Raw genomic sequence first — 25536 nt, 5'->3', positions numbered from 1 at the left:
GATGAGAAGAACACGTGAGGAACAGGAATACTTCCAAATTCATATACTTTGAAGCTTTTCTTTTGTTTTAAAGAACCTAACCCTTAAATAAAAGAATCTGATTTAAACAAACCTCCCTAGTATAGAGTGCTGCAGGCATGGCATAATGGGTTCTATTCTAACTCAAACTTTCAGGGAAAATGTTTTTTTAAAATAAAGACTAAAAGAGTTGGTTGAAGGAAGCTTAGTGATAGTGACATTGAAGTCATGCGAGCATGGATTATATCCTGCTTTTAGCTTTTTACTTCTGGTGATTTGGGCTTCAAAATTCATAAAAGCTGCGTTCATATGTGAAAATTATCATGATAAACAAAACTTTTGTTGGTCACAGAGCTTATTTTCTGCAATAATCCAAAGGCCAATAAAAAAAAAAAAAATTCTACTGGGTTTTTGTCAAGGGATCCAGGGAGATGCTAACTTCCGAGTTAGCCTACAAAAATACTACATAAAGCGATTTTTTTCATATTTTAACCATAAAGGATTTAAAAAAAAAATCAAGTTATTTAATCATGTAAGTGCAGAATTACAGGTGAAGTACTACATTACCCATAATTCTATAGTGAGATTCACCAATCAGAGAAGCTGTCGTTACCAAGGCCACAGGAATGACGGCAAAAAAAAGGTTGGTAGTGACCACACTCATGAGTCTTTGATAATGACTTATACAGCCTATACTTTGTATTGAACTTAAACTATATTATATTTATAAATAATTACTTATATTTAATAGTTTTATATTGTACACTTTGATTTACACTTTATTTTAAAGTGTCCTTGTTAATGTGTAATTATACATTTAAGTACTGAGCAATACTAATTAACAACTACTTATAGAGTTAGGGTTAGTTGCATGTATTTATGAATAATTTACTGTTATTACTACAGGATGTACTGTATATATGTAATATATACAAGGACACTGTAAAAAAAAAATAAAATAAAAAAAAATTGTTATCCAAAAATGTAAGATTTCATTTTTAGCCCAGGATATCTGACATAACCAAGCTGACACATCCATGTGGGTGAAAAGGTCAGAGGAGTAGAAATTGTGACAAAGATGTACAGTAATGCATGAATGCATTTGTTATACAGCATTTTTCAAATGTTTCCTATTGGGAGCAACTCATCACAATGAAAATGCCCGTGAGGAAACAGAGAAATTGTACACCATATATTTCAGGCATACAGCAGACCAGAACAATCCCTGACACACCCTCCTTTGTCCAAAGAGAAAAAGGAAATCCGGGTTTCATATTGCTCATGAAACTACACTGTTAAGCATTAGTGTCAGTAGCTTACCTCTTCTTTTTCTTCTTCTCCTTCTTCTTCAGTTTCTCCAGGTCTTTCTTTGCTATTTCAATGATGTCTGAGGCATCTTTTTCAGGTGCAAGGTGGCCGGAGGTAATGGAGGTTGGGCCGGCGTAAAATGAGGAGCGGGTGGAGGCGCGGGACAGGTTCTTCCGCAGGTTTTCATTCACAGCTTCACTCTCTAGTAGCTTTGCCCTAAAGACCACACAACACACAAACATTACACACATAAAGGGGTTTAAGAACTTCAGAGATATGGGTGTACAGTGTTTGCATGCATTACCTGAGCTCCTCAATCTCTTTGATGTAATTGTGGATCATGTTTCCAATCTCTTCACTTCCTTCACCTGCAAAAAATTGAGGTAATTAAAGACTGTTTTAGTGAAGTAATGATATTTTTTTGTTGGGCATGTAAACCAACGCAAGGAAATAATCCATCTTGTGTAGGCGAGTCACTTTTTTTCTCTTTTAATACATTTATTACGCCATTAGATGGCGGCAAAGATTGTCTTTATGAGCGAGTCACTCTGTAGCAAAGACTTTTATATTGAAACTTGTTGTGAACATGGAACAAGATGCAAATGACAAATGCTTTGACTAGCACTGTCAGTGTCGGCAGGGCACGGGAAAACCCATTAAATGTTAAAAGGACAAAATTGCAGCGGACATTCAAATTAATTTTTTATTATGAACACAGGATTGACTGGAAGGAAAATGCTAAATTTGAATGCAGGTAATACACCCGGTCACTCAATATCTCTCTCACAATACTCTTCTACATAATGCAGTAAGCTTCAATGAACAAAATCAATAGAGAACAAACATATGTTTACATCGCTAAGAGTGGTTGCTAAGACAGACGCAGCAACATACACATTCAGTGGTGCAGCGATACTTATGTAATGAGGTCAGCTGTATGTTTTCTTGAATTTTACAACGGCTTTGAACGCGGCCCAATCAATCAGAATCAAGGGCAGGAAAAATCCCGATTTATAAAATGCATTAACTAATGTTAATAAATGAGACCTTATTGTATTACAATATACAGTTACACATCAAATGTCACAATTTTAAAGAATATTCCACTTGTCAATAGGGCAAAAGTCATGCTGTGACAGGGCTGCACCAAAATACCAGACACTAAATATTATGGTTTGGATAAATTTCATACTGTGTTTAGGGGGCATTTAATGTGTATGAAATGAACTACAGTATACCTCTCTTGCGAAGTATTAGCATTATTATTACTAGTTTATCTAAAAGATCTGATATTTCTTTTATATGTATTTGTGAGTACCTGCTCTGGCGAGGGTCTGGTTGGCCTGGTCGCTCAGTAGCTGGGTGAGTCTGGCTCTCTGGGCATCAATGGTTTCCTGCATTGCTTTCACTCGTACACGCAGATTATTGTTTTCAGTCTGTAGCATGGAATTCTCATGCACCATGTCATTGATGCTTTCCAGTCCATCCTCGCCAACCATACGCTTGCCCTGTTTCAAAAATAAATATATAAAATTGAACATATTATTATTATTATTATTTTAAATTTGCTATTGTAACGAATGGAGACTCAGGTAGGGGATCCAAATGCAGCGTTTTATTAGAAGTGAGCGTAGTCATACAGGCAGGGTCAATCAGGAGCAAACAGGAACAGCGAGGGACAGGCAGAATCGTGGTCAAGATACAGGCAGAAGATCAGGGCTGGCAGATATCATTCACAGAACAGGATAACAGGCAAGGGTCAGGACAGGCAGCAACGGGTCAAGAACGGGTAACAGACAGGAACAGCAACAACAGGTAAAACAGGATATAAACGCTCGGAAATGACACACAAGGTAATCAAGACTTCGCGGTGAGGTGGTGTGAGTAAAAGTCCTTTATAGTCCTGATAATGAGCTGCAGCTGGGTGTGGTGATTAGTGTGGAGTGATTGTGAAGTGAGTGCAGGTGATGAGCAATGGAGGATCATGGGAAATGTAGTCCGGGATGTGACAGGAACATGACAGGAACAGATGGTGATCGTGACATAACGCCCCCCTCCCGGAAGGCGCGTCCTCGCGACGTAAATGGAACAGCTAGGGAGGGGGGGTGGGTGCATTGGGGACTGGTATGCGGACATGAACAGGGTCCCCAATGCAGGTTCCAGGAACTCGACCACCATGGCGGGTCAGGTGCTACGGGCAGCCACGGCAGGTCAGGTGGCTCAGGCGGCCACGGCAGGTCAGGTGGCTCAGGCGGCCACGGCAGGTCAGGTGGCAAGGGCGGCCACGGCAGGTCAGGTGGCAAGGGCGGCCACGGCAGGTCAGGTGGCAAGGGCGGCCACGGCAGGTCAGGTGGCTCGGGCGGCCACGGCAGTTCAGGTGGCTTGGGCGGCCATGGCAGGTCAAGAGTCTCTGGCGACCACGGCGGGTCAGGTGGTCTGGGCAGTTCAGGGACCGCTGATGACCGCGGCCGTGCAGGGTTCCCACCCACAAACTCCCCACCCCTAGGTATACTGCCCCCCCCAAAAAAGTTCTTGGGGATTTCAGCGGGGCCCGTCGCAGGTTCGTGGGCAAGGAGTTCGGGTGGCGGCGGCAGGGCCAGGCGTGTGGGTGAAGCCGTCAGGGCAAGACTCCTGAGTGGCGTTGGCAGCGCAAGGAGTTTGAGTGGCGCCGGCAGGGCTGGAAGCGTGGATGGCGCCGGCAGGGCTAGAAGCGTGGATGGCGCCGGCAGGGCTAGAAGCGTGGATGGCGCCGGCAGGGCTAGAAGCGTGGATGGCGCCGGCAGGGCTAGAAGCACAGGTGGCGCCGGCAGGGCAAGAAGCACAGGTGGCGCCGGCAGGGCAAGAAGCACAGGTGGCGCCGGCAGGGCAAGAAGCACAGGTGGCGCCGGCAGAGCGAGGAGCACAGGTGGCGCCGGCAGAGCGAGGAGCTTGGGTGGTGCTGGCAGACCGAGGAGCTCGGGTGGCGCCGGCAGGACAAGACGCTTGGACGTAAGAGGGGGAAGAACAGAAGGAGCCTTCTTCCTCCTCCTCCTCCTCTTCCGAGGATGAGGCGATGGTTCACCGACTGGAGCGGTTTCTGGAGCAGACTCACTGGCTGAAGCGGGTTCTGGGGTGGACTCCATGGCTGGAACGCCCCCTACCTCCGTGAGCACCGAAGGGGCGGCCATCTTGCCCGTAGGCACTGGCAAAGCAGCCATCTTGTCCATCGCGTCCAGGGCACTTGAGTCCATATCAACTGACAAATTTGAGAGCGTTGAAACAGGTGCACTTGAGAGCGTTGAATCAGGCGCACTTGAGAGCGTTGAATCAGGCGCACTTGAGAGCGTTGAATCAGGCGCACTTGAGATCGTTGAAACAGGCGCACTTGAGAGCGTTGAAACAGGCGCACTTGAGAGCGTTGAAACAGGCGCACTTGAGAGCGTTGAAACAGGCGCACTTGAGAGCGTTGAAACAGGCGCACTTGAGAGCGTTGAAACAGGCGCACTTGAGAGCGTTGAAACAGGCGCACTTGAGAGCGAGGCAGCCGGCTGATGCTTGGGAATTCCAGCCGCTCGCGCCGACATCAGCGGTGAATCAGCCACACTGGAACGCAACCCTCTCCACTCCCAGACAGATCCAGAGATGTGACGTGATTCAGCGGCGACGTGACTTTGCTCTGGGCGATCAACGAGGGCGTGACGTTGCTCTGGGCGATCAGTGGCGACGTGACATTGCTCTGGGTGATCAGCGAGGGCGTGACGTTGCTCTGGGTGATCAGCGAGGGCGTGACGTTGCTCTGGGCGATCTGCGAAGGCATGACGTTGCTCTGGTCGATCAGCGGCGACGTGACATTGCTCTGGGCGATCAACGAAGGCGTGACGTTGCTCTGGGCGATCAGCGAAGGCGTGACGTGACTCTGGGCGATCAGCGAAGGCGTGACGTGACTCTGGGCGATCAGCGGAGACGTGACGTGACTCTGGGCGATCAGCGGAGACGTGAACTGTTGCTGTTGTGATGGTAGCCGCCATTTTGTGTGTGTTACCTGGCGCGGCGGCCATTACGGGATTCACCATGGTGTCGCATTCTTCCGCGACACCCACAGTAAACGGAGAGCCAACAGTCAACAATGCATATTCCATAAAGCTGCTGAGTGACGAACGCGGTCCCTCTCGTCTTAGCTGATCTTGGAGAGGTTGGTTGACGCCGTCACAGAAAAAGTCAATCATTGCACAGTCCGGAAGATCAGAGAGGTAAGCAATGTCCAGATATTCCTGTACATAATCCTCTAACGATCGCGTGCCTTGCGAACTCCACAATAGCAATAGATTAATGTCCGTACCGTAATGAGATCCTCCGGGAAAGCTGCTGGATCTTGGTGGCGGCGAAGTCTTCTGTAACGAATGGAGACTCAGGTAGGGGATCCAAATGCAGCGTTTTATTAGAAGTGAGCGTAGTCATACAGGCAGGGTCAATCAGGAGCAAACAGGAACAGCGAGGGACAGGCAGAATCGTGGTCAAGATACAGGCAGAAGATCAGGGCTGGCAGATATCATTCACAGAACAGGATAACAGGCAAGGGTCAGGACAGGCAGCAACGGGTCAAGAACGGGTAACAGACAGGAACAGCAACAACAGGTAAAACAGGATATAAACGCTCGGAAATGACACACAAGGTAATCAAGACTTCGCGGTGAGGTGGTGTGAGTAAAAGTCCTTTATAGTCCTGATAATGAGCTGCAGCTGGGTGTGGTGATTAGTGTGGAGTGATTGTGAAGTGAGTGCAGGTGATGAGCAATGGAGGATCATGGGAAATGTAGTCCGGGATGTGACAGGAACATGACAGGAACAGATGGTGATCGTGACAGCTATAAGTAGCTTAATTAAAATTAAAATAATGTTACAAATAATCATTTGAATTTTACTTTTTTAAATTAGGAAAACTAAGTTCCTATATTATATTATATAAACAAAATACTACTCACATATCACATAACTTATTCAATTCTGACACAAACTTATAAATATGGACTGAACATTGCAGCACAAACCGTCTTGTACTCCATAAGCTCTATTTGCAGACGGGCGATCTCTGTTCTCAGAGCGCTGATCTGTTGACTGGCCCGGTCCTGGTTCACCATCACTTTGTTCTTGATGTTGCGAGCGCGGTTTGCATATTTCAGCGTGTTTAGGGTCTCCATGAAGTCTCTGTCTGACGGACTGATGCAGGCGATCATTATCGTCTGACTGGAAGTCACAAGGGAAAGGCATCATTTAAAAAAAAATGCAGAAATATCTGGATTAGGGTACCTTAGTGTAGTTAAAAAATTTACCTGTTTCCTCCCAGGGAATCTTGAAGCAGGCGAGTGAGTTTGGAGTCACGGTAAGGCACATGTGTGGAGCGTTTGCTCCTGTCACCCAGAGCGCTGATCACATTGCCCAGAGCTAACTTTACCACCACAAAACAAAGCCAAAATGATTAGTTATCAGAGGTGATATACAAAATATACAATAAATGACTCACATTAAAATAATTGTTCACTAATATTATGTAATTTTACTAGCGATCATGTTGTTCCAATCCTGGCATCATTATCATCCATTTCATAACATCTATTTTATCTGTCATCAGCTATAATCATTTTTATGGAACACAAAAAGTAGAACACAGTTCTTCCCATTTAATTGCAGTCTATCAAGCTCAAAAAAAAAAAAAAAAAAGCCTCTGAAAAGGACCATAAATATTTCAAAAATTCACTATAAATTCTGATATTCATTGTAATGTCCTTTTCTCCTTTGTGTTTTGTGTTTCACAGAAAAAAAATAACAGCCTTCAGTTCAGGGCTGCACGATTAATCAAAATAAAATTGAAATTACAATCCAGCTTAGTGCGATTATCAAATTGCAAAGGATATGTCAAATAAAAGTTTGATGGTTTAACATTTATTTTTATCAGAAAAATCACAATTAGATTTTTTCCTTAATTCATGGAGTCCTACTTCAAGTTTCATACAACATCAGGGTAAGTAAATAAATAAAGATTATTTCTTTCAAATCATTCTTTCAATGCTGGTTTGTTCTCTGAAAAAACCACCAGGTGGCAGTCACACTAGCAGCAGGTGGGTATGAATGGATGTAATGTGGAATGTCCTGCTTCCCACAGGTCTTTAATGCCAGACTCTAGCTCTCTTGATTTTACTAATATATCAGTTTAAGAGATCCGGTAAACATGCTTAAATAATTATACTTTATTACTTATTTTGTAGTAAAACTGTATACACCTTAACAGAAAAGTTAATTAAGTGATTTTATCATACTGAAATCATATTACCACACATATTGTTTAGGTCTTGTAGCAATACTGTGGGTATTTTATAGTTTATACCACTTTACATTTTAACTTCTGTTCTTACCAGTCCACAGTTGATAGAGATGCCCTCTTTGGCCCGGTCCCCTGTGGCCCCTGTTCTCTTCAGTCGTTCAGAGCCGGCTAAATCCACAAAGTGAAACTTAGCTGTTAGCGTCTCAAACTCATTCATCTCTGTGGAGCCATTCACCAGTCTGTTATCGGTCTCTGTGTCCTGGAAAGCAACATAAAATTAAAAACTGAAGGATGTACAGTTATTATTATAGAGCTCAATCTACTTAAAAATTCAAATAAAATAAAAGCTATTTACACGTATTTTAAACTCATATTTTAAATTTGTGGGGCATTTAACAGAGTTTTACTGAAGGTTGTCAATGAATATGAATAAATATCACAAGAAACGCTCTTTAACAGCTGTGTGCTGAGAGTAATCAGAGTTAAACAGCTGAGAGAAAGTTTTCCAGCTGTGGGAGTTTTGAGACCCTACATTGTCTGAGGCACAGACGCGAACTTGGCACAGGTGGATGGTGAAGATGGCATGGGAGCGTGAGCTCTGGACATTCATCTGAGTGCTGGCGGTGGTGCGGGACAGAGCACCCAATTTGAGACACTGCAGCATCTGAAAGAGACAGAGAAGAGAATTCTGGGTAATTCAGCTCTTGCGAGTGCGATAGACAATGTAGCATAACATTCATTGATGAACCAATAAACTTTAAAATACCTGATAATCTTTTTAAAATAATAATATAATTTACTATAAAACTATATAAATAATATAACTGTTTTTGTTGTAATAAAAAAACAGACAAACTTTATTTTATATTAATAAAAAATGAACTTATAGATTACTTTTTTTCAAAGACTAACTTGAAAACAATTTCTTTTTATTTTATTAACTTTTATTAAATTAAAATCTAGCTAAAAATTACAAACTAAAACAAAATAAACATATTTACAAAATTTTAAAAAAGAAAATTTAAAAAATGCAAATAAAAATAAACTTTAAAAAAGAACTTAAAGATAATTTTGTTATAAAAACAGACAAATCTAAAAGTAAAGATTACTAATAAACATAACAGACATTTATTTTTATTAACAATTTTGAAAAACTTAAAAAAGTTCATTAAAATATTAATTTATTAAAATTAATTTATTAATAATATTAAAATTAACATTTATAAATGAAGATAACTGATTTTATTTTTTATTTTTTTATAATGATTAATAATAAAGATAACTTGAAAAACTTCATTAAAAAAAAAAAATATATATATATATATATATATATATATATATATATATATATATATATATATATATATATATATATATATATATATATATATATATATATATGCAGAAAGGCTCAAGACATATCTACAAACCCTCGTATAAAACCAACCTCTGTTTCTGAGCTAACGGTTCGTGTTGTGACTCCCACTGTGTAAATTCCTCCATTGGCATCTTCATGGATTTTAATGTGGGATTTCTGCTTGCGGGCCTCCGCATCTTGAGTGGAATCAAACAGGTCCAGCACCTCCTCATTGTACAACTATGAAACAAAACACCGCACCTTAGACAGCTGAAAACATGCAGGAGTGGTTATGTAATTAATTAGCCAAGCTCAGACATGCATGCTAAAATCTCTAACGTCTTCCAATGTTACAACAGGCGTGTTATTTGTGGTGCACTGTCAACACCACCCTTTGCATGCCGAGATGATGGCAGCTCTGCTACACTTATCACAGGATAAATTTAAACCTCAGTGCTGATATGGAGATAACTCAACATCTTCACTTCCATTAACACCAGAAATAACATGTCTGTCAGTTATATGATTGCTAAAGGCATTTTCTTGAGCTTAGATTAAACTAAACCACAAGAGTTGGGGTTGTTACTCACCTCTAAGAACTGGGCGTTGACCTTAAACTCGGGTACGGGTCGCCCTTGTTCTGTGGCGGCTTGTCTGCGCTCCTCGATGCCCCTGAAGAGGTGGTTGATCGCCCGTGGTATAATTCCCAACTCCTCATCAGTGATGTTCACGTCAAAGCCCGTGCCCATGGTGTACGTCTTTCCCGAACCAGTCTGAAAAGATTCAGGAGGAGACAGGGTGAACAAGACCACTCAAACAGAAGATATTTTAATCAACTTTTGGTGTGTTCTGAAGTTCTTCCTTGTGCATCAAGGAATATTCCAGGGGTCTCATTTATAAAACTGTGCGTAGGATCCCTACTAAAAGTGTACGTACGCGCAAAAGCTAGATTCTGCGTACGCACAAAAAAAAATCAGATTTATAAAACCATGCGTACGCCAGAACCTGCGCACAAATCCCTTTATAAATCCCAGTCAGCGGAAGATTGTGCGTACGTGCATCTCCACCCTGTCTCCTCCCCGAAATAAACATATATGGAGCTTACGACGCCTAGTTTTACTATGCATAACCTCATCTGCATATCATTTCCATACACGTTCCCAACCACGTGACACCATGGTTAACACCGTCAAAGGTACAAGACATTGGAAAATATTATATGGACTATAAATGCCATTTGTGCCACACATTATATTGATAAAGATCATCCAATATCCTCTTTATGTTTTAGAATAAATATATCAAAATATCCATAAAAACAAAATTGTATAAAATACTTCAGATAAAGGTTTTAGGATAGAGTTGATTCATTCATTTCCACTGGCCAGATAGTATTTTAATAGTTTTAAACAATTCAAATCAAATTTATGCAGTTTTGCTGATGAGGTGAACATATCTTTTAGGAAGTTTATAGGCTATTTTTAGTGGAAACAGATCGGCCTACTTATTTATTGCAGTGTAAATACAATTGTCTGACTCGGCGTGTCACTGACAAAGTATTTTAAAAAGAAAACATGCAAATCTTACCGTTTTCCTCAAAATATATCTTTCAAATGGTAATTGTTTGAAGATCTTTCACACGACATCAACACCTCCTGCAGCTGCGGTTGTACAGTAAGATATTATTGGACCTATTCAAACTGGACAACGGACCGTTTGATCACCGAATCCAGCAGTGTCTTCCAATATCGAAGTTAAGTGTGCATCACTGATCATCATTCTCGAAAAAATATTTTGTCATAACATCTGCAGTTTAGTTTAAAGAGGAATTATTTTGCTCCCAGCGCTCCTCGCTGTCATAAAACAGCGTGTCACTGGAAAAGTGATCGAAAGTAGCACATCTACTATCTCAATTCATATCACTTTTGTCTCGAGAATGTGCGTACGCACGGCTCAAAGTTTGCTTAAAGGTGTGCACATTCTCCCGTCAAGTTTGTTTTTATAGATCACAACCTTTGCGCGGGAACTGGCGTACGCACGCTTCCAGCCCCGTTTTGTGCATACGCACGCTTTATAAATGAGACCCCTGATCATTTTCAACTAAAACTAAAGATAATCACCAGCGATATACAGTCAAACCAAAAATTATTTAGACATTTTTGATATTTTAATATATATTTTTACTAGTGGATGCAGGACACTATAGTTCATTTATGTAAGTGAGGATAGCAAAATAAAGTAAACTGTGACATTATACCCAAACATTCTTCATACAGTGGACTACCAGTAAAATTGATAAAATGTTGGAACCAAAAATTATTTAGACACTTTGACCTGACCATGTTTAGCGTAAGGGTTATCTGACATAATTAAGATTATTTTTTTTCTGACACAATTTAACTCTGAGATCTTGTCATATTTTATTACCATTTTTTGTAAACTATAGTGAATAAACTGTATTAATGAATGAAAAGTTAAAGGTGTCTGAATAAACTTTGGTTTGACTGTACATGCAATGAAAAAATACATGCTATCAATTACCCCCCAAAAAAGAAAAAGAAAAAAATACTTGTCTCTCAGTTTGTACAAACAAACAAGATTTGTATTGTATGAAGCTTGTATTTAAAAATAAAAATATATGAGTATACTAAAATATATACTACAAAAATAATTTTGACTTGTTCCCCAGTTTGTACAAACATAATAATAATAATAATAATAATATATAAATAAATATATATAATGAAAGTCAATGGGCCAAGAGTTCTGGAGGGTTTAAATGTAAAAATGTGAATTTTTTTTTTTTTGGATTGAAATATATGCCATAAAAATAAATTAAACTTGACCCTCATTTTGTTACAAACAAGAAAAACCTTAATTAAAATGGAAGTCAACCTTAGTTAAAATGGAAGTCAATGGGGCAAGAGTTATGGAGGGTTTAAACAGAAACATGTGAAGATTTTTCAAAAGAGAATTTACATGAATTTTCTAAAAAAACTGACCTAAATTTGTAAATAAATAAATAAAACTTTTACAGTAATGCAGTTACAATGGAAGTCGAATTGGCTAGAGTTACGAATGGTTTAAACAGAAATGTGAAGCTTTTTAAAAAAATATTTTACATGAATTGAGAAAGGAAAAATGTGGGATTGATAGAGAGGAGATAAGTAGTTAGAGCATCAAAGTACTGAGACAGTCATGATTTGAAAACGTCATTATTTAGTTGATTGACACTATCAAACAGTTTTACAAATTAATAGACACAAATTTCTGTGGTAATCATCATCAGGCCACAAATTTTCCTTTGAGGAATGAGGAAATTATACTGAATCTCTTCATACTCATTTAGGTCTTAAAGTGCCCCTACTATGCTTTTTTGAATATAACCTTTCATGCAGTGTCTAATATAGCTGTTTGTGAATGTAAAAGGTCTGCAGAGTTTTAAAGATCAAAGTGCACGACAAATACAGTTATTGTTTCCTAAAAGAAAGAATCAATTCTGAACTTCTGAACTGCGATTCCAGTCTCACTTCCTGTATGTAATAATATAAGAAATTTGCATAATGTCAGCCTATGGTCTTTGTTGTCTGCTAATGAGCAATGTCTACTTTGACCCGCCAAGGCTCAAACACTGTAGTTGTAGCTGAGGCCTGGAAGAGTTTGGTTTGCATTGTCACCATGGCGAGAAGACGCTGTTTTCTGCATTGCGAATCCACTTTGCATACACTTGCGCTGGAATTGGTACGGAAAAACCAGCGCTATCCTTACTGTTAATATTACTGTGTATCAATCCCTGAGGAAGAGCTGAAATTCAGAATAGGCTAACAGACTGAGCTGTCTGACCAATCAGAGCAGAGAAGGCTCAAGAAAAGAGGGGTTTAGAGAGACTGAATCTTCTAACAAACCGTTTTCAGACTCTTTGAGAAATGTGGTGATGTGCAATCTACAGTATATTATGAAAAAATTAAAGTGTATTGTATGAGAGCCTTAGGAAACTTTAAATAATAGGGACACTTTAAAAAAAGGCACAGGAAAACCTGCCCGTGCTGTTGATGTGTGGTAAATGTGAAGCAGAGAGGAGGGAGAGAGCTCAGACAAAAGAAGTTTGGGGTCTCTGTTGTCATAGACACATAGAGGAATGACACACAGGGCCTGTGCCACATCACCCACTGAAAGAGACGCTGACAGGAAGACAAGACCCCCGAACAACAGGGGAGAATTAACAAAGCCAAAGAAAGACTGACAAAGAGTCTGGGATTCTCATGAGGGAGTTTTTTTTTTTTTTTTTTAACCATACAAAAGGGATTAGATTAGAATTTTTTAATAATCTATTAGTGTGAAGAAAAAAAAGACTGCAGTGTTCTTGTCAGAACATGTCTGTGGTTCAGGTTCTGACAAAAGTGTCACAGTTTGTTTGCTTTGCTTGATGTGTGCATGGTCCACAACTGCTGATAACCGCTTTTCCTTTGTAAAATAAATAGATAAATAAAAATAAATACATTTTTAAAACTTTTTTAAACTAGAATAAATAAATAAATAAGGAAAACTATACACATTTATATATTTAGTGGTTAAAATGCCATTATAACTATGATTAAAAATGTAGTTAGCAACTGAAGCTATTTGAGGGTGCATGTTTTTAAATGAATAATTATCAAATGGTCTATTTTTCTAGTATTATACTAGTGTACTGCAGGGATGACATATTTTTGTAGGCCAAAACCTGGAAATGAGCATTTTTTTAAAAGCTTTTACTTGTCTTTAAAAAGCGGTTGCTAACAAATGGCTAAATGGGACTACGGGGATGGAAAAAAATAGTCACACATGGCTCCTTAGCGGTCAAAAATGACAGACATAGGAAATGAATGGGAAACTCAGAGAATCTATTGGTGGTAAAAACTACAATATATATATATAACTAGTGTGACTATAACACAGAGCAAGTTTTTTTGCAAATGTGTGAAATAAAATCAATAATTCAGCCACAAAGCAGTAAAAAAATGAAGAGCAAGGAAGAGATTACACAAAACTACCAAACAGACACACTCACTCAAACACACACAGACACATATATACACAACACACTATTATACAAACAAATTAACTGGTTTGGCAGTAATAATATGGTAAAATTGAGCCAAAAGACTCAAATAAGAGATTGAAATCAGATCAGGCCCAGATTTATTAAGCTGTGATAAAACATACCTGTTCGTTTTTGTTATATTTTTATGAATTTTATGTTATGTGTAGGGTTGGGAATCGTAAGAAATTTTACGGTTCTGGTTCCGATTTTGGTTCTATCTAACGATTCCGGTTCCATTAAAATTATTAAACAACTAATAAGAAATAGTAGTAAGTGAAAAATGCACAATACTTGACTCAGACAGTCCTTTTTGTTTTTATTATTCTTGTAAAATTGATTTAACAGACTGCTAATCTCTAACACTTTACAATAAGGTTCATTAGTTAACATAAGTTAACTACATTAACATCAACATTTACTAATAATACATTTGTGGCGACCAGGGCGGGCGAGAGCCGTGAGGGAACGGCGCGAGGCCGGTGACGCAAGTGATAAGAAGCATCACCTGGGAGGCGCACCGGCCTTGAGTCTCTCACGGAGGAGCTCCGGGAGCATAAAAGGAGGAGCGACGACCGTGGAGGACGAGAGAGGACCAGGCCTGGACTTTATTTTATGGTTTATTATGTTTGTGTGGCTGGCAGACATCCGTGAGGGTCTGCCGGCATTACTTTCGTTTTGTTCTTTGTTTATTTTGAATTAAAGTTTTGTTGAATGTTCGCCGGTTCCCGCCTCCTTCTTCCCACAACTATTAACCTTGTTACAACATTATTAAAATCAAGAGTTGTATTTGTTAAAATAAGTTAATACACTGTGAACTAACATGAACAAACTATGAACTATGTAAGTTGGATTCATAAAGACTTTTTTCTGAAAGAATGATTCAGTGATAGACACATTTTTAACAGTAATTTGTTGCCACATCGTGGCATAACAATGCAATCGACAGTCATTATTTGAAGTCCAGTTACTTTCAGAAGGTAATTTATTATATTTTGATCGGTAACATCATTCTATCTGAATAATAAACGTTTGTATACTTCTATTATAATTGGAATATTTGTCACAGAAATAATGATACTACTGTGTGTTTGAAAAGATTGTTTGTGAAGCGGTTTATACAAACCCGATTCCAAAAAAGTTGGGATACTGTACAAATTGTGAATAAAAACAGAATGCAATGATGTGGAAGTTTCAAATTTCAATATTTTATTCAGAATATAACATAGATGACATATCAAATGTTTAAACTGAGAAAATTTATCATTTTAAGGGAAAAATAAGTTGATTTTAAATTTCATGGCATCAACATCTCAAAAAAGTTGGGACAAGGCCATGTTTACCACTGTGTGGCATCCCCTCTTCTTTTTATAACAGTCTTCAAACGTCTGGGGACTGAGGAGACAAGTTGCTCAAGTTTAGGAATAAGAATGTTGTCCCATTCCTGTCTAATACAGGCTTCTAGTTGCTCAACTGTCTTAGGTCTTCTTTGTCACATCGTCCTCTTTATGATGCAGCAAATGTTTTCTATGGGTAAAGGTTCTGGACTGCAGGCTGGCCATTTCAGTACCCGGATCCTTCTTCTACGCAACCATGATGTTGTAATTGATGCAGTATGTGGTCTGGCATTGTCGTGTTGGAAAATGCAAGCTCTTCCCTGAAAGAGACGACGTCTGGATGGGAGCATATGTTGTTCTAGAGCTTGGATATACCTTTCAGCATTTATGGTGCCTTTCCAGGTGTGTAAGCTGCCCATGCCACAAGCACTCATGCAACCCCATACCATCATGAATGCAGGCTTCTGAACTGAGCGCTGATAACAACTTGGGTTGTCCTTGTCCTCTTTAGTCCGGATGACATGGCGTCACAGTTTTCCACTTTGCCACAAGTCCATTTTAAATGAGCCTTGGCCCAGAGAAAACGTCTGCGCTTCTGGATCATGTTTAGATATGGCTTCTTTTTTGACCTATAGAGTTTTAGCCAGCAACGGCGAATGGCACAGTGGATTGTGTTCACCGACAATGTTTTCTGGAAGTATTCCAGAGCCCATGTTGTGATTTCCATTACAGTAGCATTCTTGCATGTGATGAAGTGCTGTCTAAGGGTCCGAAGATCACGTACATCCAGTATGGTTTTCCGGCCTTGACCCTTACGCACAGAGAATGTTCCAGATTCTCTGAATCTTTGGATGATATTATGCACTGTAGATGATGATAACTTCAAACTCTTTGCAATTTTTCTCTGAGAAACTCCTTTCTGACATTGCTCCACTATTTTTCGCCTAAGCATTGGGGGACTTGGTGATCCTCTGCCAATCTTGACTTCTGAGAGACACTGCCACTCTGAGAGGCTCTTTTTATACCCAAATCATGTTGCCAATTGACCTAATAAGTTGCAAATTGGTCCTTCAGCTGTTCCTTATATGTACATTTAACTTTTCCAGCCTCTTATTATTACCTGTCCAAACTTTTTTGGAATGTGTAGCTCTCATGAAATCCAAAATGAGCCAATATTTGGCATGACATTTCAAAATGTCTAACTTTCAACATTTGATATGTTATCTATATTCTATTGTGAATAAAATATAAGTTTATGAGATTTGTAAATTATTGCATTCCTTTTTTATTTCACAATTTGTACAGTGTCCCAACTTTTTTGGAATCGGGTTTGTATCTACACAACAACTCTCTTCAGATCAACGGCAGCTCGAACACGGATTTGAATGTCACGATTTTATTTTTGTAAAAGGTTTAATATACATAGGTGAACTGTTGTCATTTAGGAATTGGATCATATGGGTGATGAAATAGAGAATTTGATCTTTTAAAGATTAATCGTGCAACTTTGTGCACCCCTCTCTCTATCTCTCTCTATCCATTGATATCTGATGTATATGAGTAGCGTGAGGGCTTTTCAGTACATTCATTGGTATAATATTCATGAGGTGAGACATCTCTATTAAAGGATACGCTCCCCGCACTTCGCCAACCCATCACACCAGAACCGTTTTCAGAACCGAAACCCAACCCTAGTTATGTTTAACAAAATGTCCTCCTCTGTGTTCAGATTTGACTATAGAAAAAATTAATGCAAAAACTCAGACACTTCAAATTAACATGTCAAACAACCCCCCAAAAAATATAAAATAAAAAATGAAAATAAAAATGTAAACCTTGACAAAAAGTAGTCTTTGAGAATGTCTAAGTATAAATCCAAATCCACAACTTAATAAAAACCACTAGAGAATTTACAACTTTATATAGAACTATATAGGAACGTTATATAGAACTATATAGGAATCGTCTAGGTTACTAATGTAACCCCCGTTCCCAGAAGGAGGGAACGGAGAGGTTACATCGATACTGACGTAATGGGGTCTCGCTAGGGAGCCCAATCACCTCCAAGGATACAAAACAAGCCAATGGGAATTGGCCTGTGAGATTTACATGCCGGGCCCCTCCCCTGGCATCCGGGTATAAATAGGGCCGGCATACTCACCTTCATTCATATTTTTGCTGAGGAGCCGAGATAGGTATCTGGCCGCTCAGCGGTGGCACAAAGCTATGGCAAGGGAACGTAACGTCTCCGTTTCCTCCTTCTGAAGGGAGTTACATTAGTAACCTAGACGTTCCCATTCAGTCAGTCACGTTCGACGTTACGTCGATACTGACGTAATGGGGTCCCGTGGAAAACGCCATAGCAACTGAACCACGTTACGAGTGTTAGGGAGGCAGGTGCTGGCAGGCTGAGGCGTGCCAAGTGCAAATGCGGCCCATACTCGCAACCCTCCAGCGCCCAGAGTAAGCCCAGGAATGTCTTCCATACCGGTGGGATGGAGAGGACAGGGCGTTACTGTGGAGAAGTCGAAGCTGCTGTTCCTACCCCACGGGGGAGAGTGCTTCGGACTCAATCCCTCGTTTTCCAGCAACGACAAAAACGCCAGGAAAGCGTTCCCCGAGGAGGGGAAAGCTACGGAGACCACACCCTGCCCGAAGGGAGGTAACGTGTGGAAGACACATATGGACTGGTCTGAGAACAGTAACGCATATGGAAGATCTCTGATGTAGGTCCTACCTTTCGGGAGGAACGACTAGCAATCAGAGACGGGGCAAAAGCTAAGCCGCCCAGGGAAAGACACGGGTTTACCGTCAAGGAAACCTTACCGTGGACAATCTCATATGGGATTACCCGAGGGGAATCACAGCATATGGGCATCTAGCCCAGTACAAGGGCAGACCAACTGGGCATACACGCAAGTACTGGACCTGGCGCCTGACGCCTCCGCCGCGTCTGGCTGCCGCAGGATGCAGGAGGAACTCCACAGGGTTCGCCGTTACGGGGAACTGAACTGAGGAGCGGAAACAGTGCTCACATTCCCTCTCCCGAGGGAAATGGCACAGCAAGCGAACACCAATGGCTAACTACGAGTAGAAAGCACACGGGTGGACACCGGTTCCACTCGGAGGTTATAATACCTCGCGAATGTGTTTGGTGTCGCCCAGCCTGCAGCTCTGCCGATGTCCGCAACAGAGGCGGCGTGCGCCAACACCCAGGAGGAAGCAACACCCCGAGTGGAGTGAGCTCACAACCCGAGAGGGCACGGCTCGCCTTGGGACTGGTACGCCAAGGCGACGGCATCCACTATCCAGTGGTCCAGCCTCTGTTTGGAGACAGCCTTTCCCTTCTGCTGACCTCCAAAACAGACAAAGAGCTGCTCAGAGCTTCTGAAGCTCTGCGTGCGGTCCACGTAAACGCGCAGAGCACGAACGGGACACAGCAACGCAAGGGCTGGGTCTGCCTCCTCCGGGGGCAGTGCTTGCAGGTTCACCACCTGGTCCCTGAAGGGAGTGGTGGGAACCTTGGGCACATATCCAGGCCGGGGTCTCAAGGTGACTTGAGAGTAGTCCGGCCCGAATTCCAGGCACGAATCGCTGACCAAAAATGCTTGCAGGTCCCCAACCCTCTTGAAGGAGGCGAGCGCGGTCAGGAGCACTGTCTTAAGAGACAGATGTTTCAGCTCGACTGACTCAAGGGGCTCGAAGGGAGCTCCCCGAAGGCCCAAGAGGGCGATGGAGAGATCCCAGGAGGGAATGAGGCGAGGCCTAGGGGGATTCAACCTCCTGGCGCCTCTGAGGAACCTGATGATCAGGTCGTGCTTCCCTAGTGACTTGCCGTTGAGCACATCGTGATGTGCTGCGATGGCGGCCACATAGACCTTCAGGGTGGAAGGGGACAGCCTCCGTTCCAAACCCTCTTGAAGGAAGGAAAGCACAACACCGACCGGGCATTTCCGGGGGTCCTCCCTGCGGGAGGAACACCACTCAGCGAACAGACTCCACTTCAAAGCGTAAGCGCGCCTCGTCGAGGGGGCTCGGGCCGAAGTGATGGTGTCGACTACCGCGGGCGGTAGGTCACTCAAGTCTGCCGCGTCCCGTCCAGGAACCACACGTGGAGGTTCCACAGGTCGGGACGCGGGTGCCATATGGTGCCCTGCCCCTGAGAGAGGAGATCCTGCCTCAGGGGAATGCGCCAGGGATGGGCTGTCGCGAGGAGCATGAGTTCCGGGAACCAGGTCCGGTTGGGCCAGTACGGCGCAACTAGCAAGACCTGCTCCTCGTCCTCCCTGACCTTGCACAGTGTCTGTGCAAGGAGGCTCACTGGGGGAAACGCATACTTGCGTAGGCCCCGGGGCCAGCTGTGTGCCAGTGCATCCGTGCCGAGGGTCCCCTCGGTCAGCGAATAAAACAACTGGCAATGGGCGGATTCCAGAGAAGCGAACAGGTCCACCTGTGCTTCCCCGAACCGGCTCCATAACAGCTGGACCGCCTGGGGGTGGAGTCTCCATTCCCCCGGGAGTGTGAGCTGTCGTGAGAGCGCGTCGGCCGCACGATTGAGCTCGCCCGGGATGTAGGAGGCGCGCAGCGACCTGAGTCGGCGCTGACTCCACAGAAGGAGATGGCGGGCGAGTTGCGACATGCGACGGGAGCGTAGACCACCCTGGTGGTTGATATACGCTACCGCCGATGTGTTGTCCGTCCGGACCAGTACATGCTTGCCCTGCAGCAGCGGTCGAAACCGGCGCAGCGCAAGGAGTACTGCCAGCAACTCGAGGCAGTTGATATGCCAATGGCGATGGGATACCATCCAGGACCCCGACGCCGACTGGCCACTGCATATGGCACCCCAGCCGGTGGCAGAGGCATCTGTTGTGACAACAACATGCCTGGACACTTGCACTAGGGGAACCCCGGCCCGTAGAAAAGCAATGTCCGACCACGGGCTGAATGTGTGGCGGCAACTCGGTGTGATGACCACACGGAGTGAGCCACGGTGCCATGCCCACCTCGGGACCCCGTCGTGCAGCCAGTGCTGAAGCGGTCTCATATGAAGCAATCCGAGCGGCGTGACCGCGGCTGCGGATGCCATATGCCCCAGGAGCCTCTGAAATTGTTTCAGTGGGACCGCTGTTTTCCGCGAGAACGAGTTCAGGCAGTTCAGCACCGACTGTGCACGCTCGTTGGTGAGACGTGCTGTCATATTGACCGAGTCCAGCTCCACACCGAGAAAAGAGATGCTCTGCACGGGGCAGAGCTTGCTCTTCTCCCGGTTGACCCGAAGCCCCAACTGGCTGAGGTGCCTGAGCACCAGGTCCCTGTGTTCGCACAACTGCTCTCGTGACTGGGCCAAAATGAGCCAGTCGTCGAGATAGTTGAGGATGCGAACGCCCACTTCCCTGAGTGGGGCAAGGGCAAGGGCACTGGGGCCAGCGGCGGAACAGAACACAGGATTCTCCCCCGGGCCCTCTCCCGGGGGAAGGAGCGGTGCGGTCACCGTCTCCCACAGAGCAGTCTCCAAAAACAACCGGGTCACCCGTCTCAGGGCCGCTTCTCGCCTTTCTTCTTCTTAGAAGAAGGCTTGGCGGTCTGGGCGGGGGGCGTGGTCTTCCTGCAGGAAGCTCGGGGAGGAAGGGACGAGTCCGATCTCCCGGAAGCCTTAGCCGCAGGAGGACGCCCTCGGCGAGGAGCAGACGGAGGCGCAGCCCGTGGCGGATTGGTGGCATCATCACGCCGGGGCAGGATGTGTTTTATGGCCTCTGTCTGCCTTTGCACTGCCGAGAACTGCTGAGCGAAGTCCTCGACAGTGTCGCCGAAGAGGCCGGCCTGGAGGATGGGGGCGTCAAGAAAGCGAGCTTTGTCGACCTCCCTCATCTCAGCCAGGTCCAACCAAAGATGTCGTTCCTGGACCACCAGGGTGGACATCGTTTGACCCAGGGCGCGCGCCGTGACCTTCGTCGCCCGGAGGGCGAGGTCGGTCGCCGTGCGTAGCTCTTGCAGCAACCCTGGATCAGCACTACCCTCGTGCAGCTCCTTAAGAGCTTTCGCCTGATGGACCTGCAAGATGGCCATGGCGTGCAGGGCGGAGGCTGCCTGTCCAGCAGCTGAGTAAGCCTCGGCCGCGAGAGCGGCCGTGGTCTTACCCGCCTTGGACGGGAGACGCGGACGGTTCCGCCAGGTGGCCGCGGACTGCGGGCACAAGTGCACCGCAATCGCACGTTCCAACTGCGGGACCTCCGCGTACCCCTTGGCAGCCCCACCATCGAGGGTAGTGAGAGTGGAGGAGGCAGAAGAACGGTTTCTGGCCGTGTGAGGGGCCATCCACGTCTTCTGGAGCTCCTCATGCCCTTCCGGGAAGAAAGGCACTGGGGCGGGACGCGGCTGAGAACCGCGCCCCTAGCCCAGAAACCAATCATCCAACCGTGAGCGCTCAGGACACGGTGGAGGGTTCCACACAAGACCGACGCCTGCGGCGGCCCGGGCAAGCATGGCCGCCAATTCAGAGTCCGCCTCAGACTGAGCGACCGCCCCTGAGGGCGGAAGCTCGAAGTCTTCGTCTTCCTCTGAACCAGCAAACCCACTCCCCGATGCAGCGAGCGACATCTGATCCTCCTCCGGAGCGCCGAAAGTGACACGAGGCACCCCCGAGGAGGGCCCCGCGGCAGCAGCCGGCAGCTCGACGGCACATGGCATTGCAGAGGAGTGGGAGGTTTGTGGGGACGGACCCGACAAAGTAGCTCCCACTGTAACCCTCAGATCTCCCAGAGTACTAACCTGGCCAGCGGCCGCTACAGCCGCTGGCGCTGGGGTAGTAACAGAGGGGACTCTCATTTCTGTTAAAGAAAGAGAGTCGCGATCTCAATGCCAACATGGACATGCTCTCGCAATGAGGGCATGTACCATCCACGAGCGCTGCCTCAGCGTGGGGTTTCCCCAAACACGTGAGACAGTGATCGTGGCCATCAGAGGAAGTCAGGAAACGTCCGCATCCAGAAACACACGGACGAAAAGACATCTTGAAAAAGACGTTGATCGCCCGTGCTTGCTCTTTTAGAATACCTCACCAACCGAAGCACACAGGGATGAGTGCAGCACCGTCCTGTGGGCAGCGCACCGTCACACCCACCGCTGAGCGTGCCTTCCCAACCAGCTGGAGAGATACAAGCAGCCACCAGAGAACAGACAGTAAAAGCAATTAAAATTGCTGTTTTCAGGACCGAGTCCTTAGCAATTAAAATTGCTGTTTGCTCTCTTAGTTCAGAAATTCACTCTTTGAGGAGGTGAAAGGATGATCAGCCGATCGGCTCCGAAGCAAAAGTATGAATGAAGGTGAGTATGCCGGCCCTATTTATACCCGGATGCCGGGGGAGGGGCCCGGCATGTAAATCTCACAGGCCAATTCCCATTGGCTTGTTTTGTATCCTTGGAGGTGATTGGGCTCCCTAGCGAGACCCCATTACGTCAGTATCGACGTAACGTCGAACGTGACTGACTGAATGGGAACTAGTGGTTACACTATGGCATTACATAACTTTTCCTGAAAAAAAAAGAAAAGATACATTCCAAGGCTTCTGTCACTTTTGTCCATGAAGGAGCCAAGTGTAACCCCTAAACGAAGAGTACCAGAGGGTTTAAAAAAAAAAAAAAAAACTTCCATTGAAAACTTCTTTCAACGGAATTTTTAAGTCTTACCTGTCCATATGCGAAGATAGTGGCATTATATCCTTCAAAACAGCCTTCGATGAGTTTCTCAGTGCAGTTGCTGTAGATACTGTCCTGCTGTGAGTCCATGTCAAAAACATAGTCAAACGTAAAGGCCTTGTCCTTTCCTAGGACAACCTGGGGCTCCCCAGGGGTCACGAACGTGCAGATGTGACATCCCTCTATCTTTTCCTTTGCCAACTGTGGACGAATCCTAAAAAAAATAGAGAGTGTTTGAGTGAAGTCATTTATCAGAATAAATGTGTTTATGTTGAAACAATGTTTGGTCATTAAAATGATCAAATAACTTTACTATAATAATCTATTGATCAGATATTCAATATATTTATTGTGATACTTGTGTCAAATTTACAATGAATGGATACAGTCAAGAGAGTTACGACCTCTTGCATGGGACAGGTCAATATCCCAATTTTTACAGTGGATAAAGGAAATTGGATGTTTATAACTAGATATTCATGCTTGGTTATTTATATTTTATGTAACAGTTTTTCTAACAAATCTAAAATTTCTCAGAAAAAAATAATGAAAAATTAATGGGATTTGTGCCTCTAATGCTTTCAATAAAGTCTTCAAAAGTACTGTATTTGTGGAAAGTGCAATAAACAGTCCAATCCTGAGTCGGTTTATGAACACAGACGCTCTCTGTTAGAGCATAGCAAGAGAGGAAGCTCTGGCAACACGATAGGTAAACAGTCACACCCTGGGATTCATTTACTCACGTTTTCTGTTTTCATTATTCAGACCTTTCCTCTAACACAACCAGCTGCTCTGCCTTTAACTTTTTAGCCCTTATTACATTAATTTTTGAAGGGGCTGTATCAAAGAAAAACAGATTTTTCTTGCTTTTTGAAATTTGAAATACATTTAGGTAAGTGCTTAATTTGTAAATTCCGAGGCCCTGGAAAAAAGTGGTTTGTTTATAGTCTACCCTTTTTAAATCTGGCCATTGTATTTACACTACATAATACATAAAATTTGTGTTAACTTGTTAATTTGAGCATTTTGGAAATGTGCCGTAGTACGGAGCCTGGGAAGAATCTGTACAAGACCAGACCAAGACCAAGCAAATCCATGGCAACAGTTTTGCAATCCGTCCCCTCAGTTTATAAACTGTACTCACAGATTCCTAAATTGTTCCCTCAGTTTAATAAATAACGTGGATTAATGAACAAATTTCCAGTCCATGTACTCAGATTTGTTAACCGTACCTTCAGTTTTTCAATCCATACCCACAAATTCACAATCCATGCTCACGCTTTCGCAATCTGTTCATCATTTGAAAAATCTGTCCCGACTGATTCAACTATGGCTCACCTATCGGTACAACTGAATTATTATTTAATAGTTTCGAATGGATGAAAATAGTTTGTTGCATATTTTCATTCACTGCCTGAGTGTCTGAGGGAAGTGTTAGTCTCCAGTAAAGCTGAAAGCTCTTTAGTGCTGTGATTTCTTTTCAGTGGCTCATTGTTCAGGATTTGAAGGCCTGTTAATCCAACACATCTCATGCTTAAAACACTGGAAATTCTTTATGTAAAACCCTAATGCATCACACAAAAATCACACGCACAACTTAAAGGATTAGTTCACTTTCAAATTAAAATTTCCTGATAATTTACTCACCTCCATGTCATCCAAGATGTTCATGTCTTTCTTTCTTCAGTAGAAAAGAAATTAAGGTTTTTGATGAAAACATTCCAGGATTTTTCTCCATATAGTGCACTTAAATGGAGCCCAAACAGTTGAAGGTCAAAATTACAGTTTACAGCGATCCCAGACAAGAAATAAGGGTCTTATCTAGAGAAACCATCGCTCATTTTCAAAAAATGTTTTTATAAATTTTATGTTTTAACCATAAATGCTCATCTTGAACTAGCTCTCTTCTTCTTCTCTATTTGAATTCCAACAGTGTAGACACTGCTAAGGGTATTACTGCCCTCCACAGGTCAAAGTTTGAACTAAATTGTCAAATACAATATTCTAATGCAAGTACATAATTTATTTCAAACTTTGACCTGAGGAGGGCAGTAATACACTTAGCAGTGTCTACAATGCTGGAATTCTAATAGAGAAATTTATTGTTAAAACTTATATAATTTATTTATTTATTTATTTATTTTGTTTAGAAAATGAGCAATGGTTTCTCTAGATAATACCCTTATTCCTCATCTGGGATCGTGTAGAATGCTTTGAAGCTGCAATGAAACTAATTTTGACCTTCAACCATTTGGGCTCCACTAAAGTCCACTATAAGATGAGCTAAGATGATCTTCCACTAGAATGATCCTGGAATGTTTTCCACAAAAAACCTTCATTTCTTTTCGACTGAAGAAAGAAACACATGGACATCTTGGATGATATGGGGGTGAGTAAATTAACAGGAAATTTTAATTTGAAAGTGAACTTATCCTTTAAT

The 25536-nt window shown here is 43.2% G+C and overlaps 1 protein-coding gene across 3 annotated transcripts in view; it reads right to left on the bottom strand.

The window, feature by feature from the left end:
- The window catches only part of LOC137024617 (kinesin-like protein KIF21A), a 74052-nt gene that overhangs the window by 30362 nt on the left and 18154 nt on the right, over window positions 1-25536 (bottom strand). For all 3 annotated transcript variants that reach the window (XM_067392364.1, XM_067392365.1, XM_067392366.1), the window contains exons 2-11: window positions 23088-23310; window positions 9572-9754; window positions 9072-9221; window positions 8157-8288; window positions 7716-7883; window positions 6636-6751; window positions 6354-6549; window positions 2645-2834; window positions 1631-1694; window positions 1339-1542 (exon numbers count right to left, since the gene is read on the bottom strand). In XM_067392364.1, coding sequence (XP_067248465.1) covers window positions 1339-1542; window positions 1631-1694; window positions 2645-2834; window positions 6354-6549; window positions 6636-6751; window positions 7716-7883; window positions 8157-8288; window positions 9072-9221; window positions 9572-9754; window positions 23088-23310 — 1626 coding nt within the window. The remainder of the gene's footprint in view (window positions 1-1338; window positions 1543-1630; window positions 1695-2644; window positions 2835-6353; window positions 6550-6635; window positions 6752-7715; window positions 7884-8156; window positions 8289-9071; window positions 9222-9571; window positions 9755-23087; window positions 23311-25536) is intronic.

This window comes from Chanodichthys erythropterus, chromosome 8 (genome assembly GCF_024489055.1).
Source record: "Chanodichthys erythropterus isolate Z2021 chromosome 8, ASM2448905v1, whole genome shotgun sequence".
Classification (NCBI taxonomy): domain Eukaryota; kingdom Metazoa; phylum Chordata; class Actinopteri; order Cypriniformes; family Xenocyprididae; genus Chanodichthys; species Chanodichthys erythropterus.
This window is presented reverse-complemented; position numbering and strand designations above follow the sequence as displayed.